Here is a 5,000-nt window from a genome sequence, read left to right on the forward strand (position 1 = left end):
AGGAAGATGATCAGCATCATAGTCATGGCACCGAAGCAGACATTATTATGAAACTGACGAAATTATTCATCAGAATGACGCGATTTGCGTAACATAAGGTCTTCGATCGTATACCTGAGTCGAGTGGAAACCCCCGAGGCTGTTGCGGTGGGCTGACAATCTCCTGATGAGGTCGATTGTCTGGGAGACGTAGGCTAAGTGGTCGACCTTCAACATGGCCAAGACGGTGTACGCCGCGCTCTCGACCCAGATGCTCTCTCCCTCGTCGCCGGCGGTCAGGAGGCTATACGCTGCGGTGATGTGGTCAGGGGCGTCTGCGCTCGAAGACAAGGCGAGAGCGTAGGCCTTCAGGGATTCTGAGTAGACGTCGGTGGCAGCTGTGTCGCTCGCGATGCAGCTGACGGCGGTGGGGAGGGCTTCCGTGCCGAAATGGCCAGCTTCACTTAGGGCGATGACCACGTAGGCTGAGAGGGGGACGGCTGAAGACGACTCGCTGCCCAGACCACCCTGAAGGAAGACGCTTTCTTTATTCCATATGCACCGAAGGGTAGAAACCTTCATAAAATCTTGCACGCGCGATTATGGATTAGGATCGCCAAAATTACAATCGCATATAGAATACGTAACAATAATCAATCAATAAAAGAATAGAATAACCCCCTCTCCCACCCAGGGCCCCCTCCTCGAGAGCTTAGATTCACCTTCATAGCATTATGATGAACTTGCCCAACGGACTGGAAGCAGCCGTCCTCCATCTGGAGACTCAGCAGCCAGTCAGCGCTCACTTGCAAATCGTCGCCGTCGATCTGCGTAAGATTAATGAGGAAGTGATGAGTAATCGATGAGTAAATGCATGAGTGTATATAGAAATAAACAGATTAGGTGGATATTTATATTTATGTTATATATTATATGTGATACGGATCTAATAAGATCATATAAAGACTAAGACTAAAGAATATTACACACAAAATACTGTCAAAAAAATAATAATAATATAACCCATATTCCTTCCCCAAAACCTTCAAAAAAAAAAAAAAACAGTCATAAAAGACCCCCTGACAACATACACAACTTTCCCCCCAGTATAATACACAAGAACTTCGCTTTACAGATTCGTTTTTTTTATTTTTTATTTACCGTAATGTACTCCGATGCTTGAGCGAAGGACCTCAGGACGAAAGCCGTGAGCCAAGTCGACCCCTCAGGATCGCTGTCTCCGAATGCGCTGTAGGACCCATCAGACCGGCGGTAAGTGAGCTCCCGCTGATAGCCTGAGTAACGAAAACGAACAAACAAAAAAGTTACAAGGAAAGAAATGAGTAAAAGGTTAATGGGAATGTGAATAAGTTTAAGATCACTAAGTAAGGAAGTGAAGGGGGGGGGTGATCAATAAATACGGAAATATGCAACACGGGAATAAATCAGAGGTCAATCAGTAAGGATACAAGTAAATGGTCATTAAGTAAATATATAAATAATAGGTCAATCAGTGATTAGATATATAAATGGTTGATTTATAGATAAATAAATAAAAGTTCAAAAAGTATGCATTCAGAGGTCTGCAAGTAAAATTGGGAAAATGCAGAAAAGGTAAATAAAACATCTATATAAAGGTAATTAAGGAAATAAATAAATAAAATATCTGAAACTAACTAAATAAAAAAAAACAAATAAATATATGAATATATATATATATATATATATGTGTGTGTGTGTGTGTGTGTGTGTGTGCGTGTGTGTGTGAAAATTATATATATATATATATATATATATATATATATATATATATATATATATATATATATATATATATATATATATATATGTGTGTGTGTGTGTGTGTGTGTGTGTGTGTGTGTGTGTGTGTGTATGTATATATATATATATATATATATATATATACATACATATATATATATATATATATATATATATATATATATATATATTTTTTTTTTTTTTTTTTTTTTTTTTTTTTTTTTTTTTTTTTTTTTTTTTTTTGCGCAGATATATAAATACGTTTGGCCATAAATATAAGCCTAAACTAAATTTTCTTGGTAACTTTTAGAGTTAATCTGCCAGCTTTCTCTAGACAGGTAATTGCTAAACTTGGGTCAGCGACTTCGTTTTTTTCTATTTACAGTTTTTCCTTACGTCAGAATTTGGATAGGTCTGCAAGCTCCAATAGTGTTAGTAATTTCAATGCAGTATATATGCAAATATGCTTTTAAACTCTCGACAGAAGTACTACCATAAGGCATAAGTGATTGTTGATGCAAAGCTTCAGTGGGTACGTAATCAGGACATTTCTCAGAAATAGGTAGACTAAAAACCGTCATAAATATTCTCTGCAGCTGAAGTGTTCATATTGTGTGATATAATTTACAATCACAGAATATATACACGATAGTCTTCTTACATTCGTGCAAACACGAAAGACATGCACGTGAGATTCACATTATAGGTAACTAATTGAACCATTTCAGAGCCAGCCGTAAATAAATGTCACACACGACAAAGATACAGAAAATACTAACCTGTGATCATAAAACTAATGGCTTCATCGACGATGTCGGAGCCACCTTGGCCAACAGAGTGAAGGTACTTAACGACATGAATGTTGGGTACAAAGTTGATCATATTTTGTTCTCCACAACCATAGGGCTTTCTCACCAAGTTCCCCAAATTCTGGAATGAAGCAGGGAGATCATGTATTACTTATAAAAGAAATACACCTTTAGTGAACAATCATTTACTTCAATTATTCTGAAATGACAGAGAAATTCTGGGAGGCTCCGCCCACTTTGCTTCTCAGGCGCAAGATTACCAGCGCAAACGAGCAAAATAAAGGTAAATTCGGTGTACATTAATGATAACAATTATCGTCCAGGTAAATCCTTAGATCACGTGTTTAAATTTTCAGCAAATAACAATTCCAGAGATTAAGGACAAAGGTTGATTAGTTTCATTTGAAAGACTGCGCCTCGTTTGACGTGAAGCAGGAGGATGAAGGTTTAATACTCGGCTTTGAGGTTTAGTCGAAAAAAATACACAGGGGCGCCTGAGAGCTGTGAAAGGAAAGAAAAATGGAACACGACTAATGTGGAAAGTAGAAATAAGTTGGACGCCCCGCAACAGAATAGAGAAAAAGCCAAAGGAAGTCGGTGGAAAGCCCTTAAGAAGGAAACAAGGCAGTTGGATCTTCAGGAAATCCTCGGTGAAACCTCCCCTGGAATGGCCATTGTGATTGTTCGTTTGTCACGATAATTCCCGAGAATAATTATGGAACATAGGTAAGATCACCATTTATTTTTGTAGAACACAGAAAAAATAGTCTTTCTCTTTCTTTCTCTCTCTTTTTCTTTCTCTCTCACTCTCACTCCCACTCTCACTCCCACTCTCACTCGCACTCCCAATCTCTCTTTCTTTGTCTTTCTTTCTCTCCATATATATAAACATACATATGTGTGTGTGTGTGTGTGTGTGTGTGTGTGTGTGTGTGTGTGTGTGTGTTTGTGTGTTTGTGTGTTTGTTTTTGTATATGTATATGTATATGTATATGTATATTTATATGTATATGTGTACCCTCGCCCATTTCTCACCTCGATGGTAGGGCCCAGGAGATCCGCGGAGGCTGACACGAACACCCGCTCAGATCCCTCGATGATTCCAGATGGCGTCGACAGTGACCAACTCTCGCTCTCGTCATCTAGTGATGATTATCATATTATTATTATTATTAATTACTGGTTTCCCTTAATAATTTACGTTAGAAATTTTCTTGATGATTTTTTTTTTGGGGGGGGAGGGAGGGAAATATTTTTGAGTTATTATGGGATTTTAAGGCAAACGGAAGGCAGTATAAATATATTGTAATTACTCTTACGCCATTTGCATCTGTAACTTCATTTGACCTCTTAGTGAAATAATTTACCATTGCGTATCTGTCTCTTCACTACATTTTTATTAACCATTATCCGAAATGTCATCACAATTACCATATTTGACTTATTTGTCTTATTTCACTTTTTTTTCTTACCTCCACATATGAAGACACTATTTACTATTTCTCTCTGCACACCTTCGAACACCACTTTCAGGGGCTTTATCATGACGTCACTGGTGGGAATTAGTTATAATTATCATTACTACCATCATCATTTTTACCAGCTTTATCATTATCATCATTATTGCTATTGCCATTATTTTTATCATGACCATTAACTTCATTTTCTCATTATCTTTGTTGTTACCATCATAATCATATTTTTGCTTTCGTTAATTGTATAATTCCTACGAATACTATTATCGACGTAAACTAAAAATCCGTGTAAGATGTATAATTTAAAAAAAATACTTATTCACAATCCACGAGGAGCGTGAAAAATGGATACTTAATAACAACTATAAAAAAATACATATTAAGGAAACAATTCCTTCGAAAAAAAAAATGAAAGTCAATTAAAAATTAAACATAAAACACCTCTTGGTCGGCAGGTCGTCCCCTGCGTCGCAGTCTTCGCTTGCGCTGGTGACGGAGGCGCTGAAGGTGAGCCAGATGTCGCCGGCCTCCTGGGGAACCACGATGAACTCGGCCACCTGCATGCTGTTAGCGGGGACGCACACGCTCTTGCTGGACTCCTCGGCTACGAAGGTCGTGTTGGGGCTCAGGGTGACGCTGACCTGGTGGGCAAAGTATCATAATATTAGTGGTAATTATTATGATTATGACTATTATTAGTATTATTATTATCATTACTATCACTATTATTATTATTACTATTATTATTATCATTATTATTATTATTACTATTATTATTATCATTATTATTATTATTATTATCATTATTATTATTATTACTATTATTATTTTTATCATTGTTATTATTATTATTATAATTATTATTATTATTATTATTATTATTATTATTATTATCATTATTATTACTGTTACTGTTATAATGATGGTAATAGCACAGTAATGTGATAATGGAAGT

At 36.7% G+C, this 5,000-nt stretch overlaps 1 protein-coding gene across 1 annotated transcript in view; it reads right to left on the reverse strand.

The window, feature by feature from the left end:
* LOC119598528 (alpha-2-macroglobulin-like) overlaps positions 1 to 5,000 on the reverse strand; it is an 8,412-nt gene that overhangs the window by 2,503 nt on the left and 909 nt on the right. Inside the window, exons 2-8 of the mRNA XM_037948151.1 lie at positions 4,487 to 4,686; positions 4,043 to 4,122; positions 3,606 to 3,712; positions 2,541 to 2,691; positions 1,141 to 1,274; positions 702 to 806; positions 115 to 507 (exon numbers count right to left, since the gene is read on the reverse strand). Coding sequence (XP_037804079.1) covers positions 115 to 507; positions 702 to 806; positions 1,141 to 1,274; positions 2,541 to 2,691; positions 3,606 to 3,712; positions 4,043 to 4,122; positions 4,487 to 4,686 — 1,170 coding nt within the window. The remainder of the gene's footprint in view (positions 1 to 114; positions 508 to 701; positions 807 to 1,140; positions 1,275 to 2,540; positions 2,692 to 3,605; positions 3,713 to 4,042; positions 4,123 to 4,486; positions 4,687 to 5,000) is intronic.

The sequence above is a fragment of the Penaeus monodon genome, chromosome 41 (assembly GCF_015228065.2).
Source record: "Penaeus monodon isolate SGIC_2016 chromosome 41, NSTDA_Pmon_1, whole genome shotgun sequence".
Classification (NCBI taxonomy): Eukaryota; Metazoa; Arthropoda; class Malacostraca; order Decapoda; family Penaeidae; genus Penaeus; species Penaeus monodon.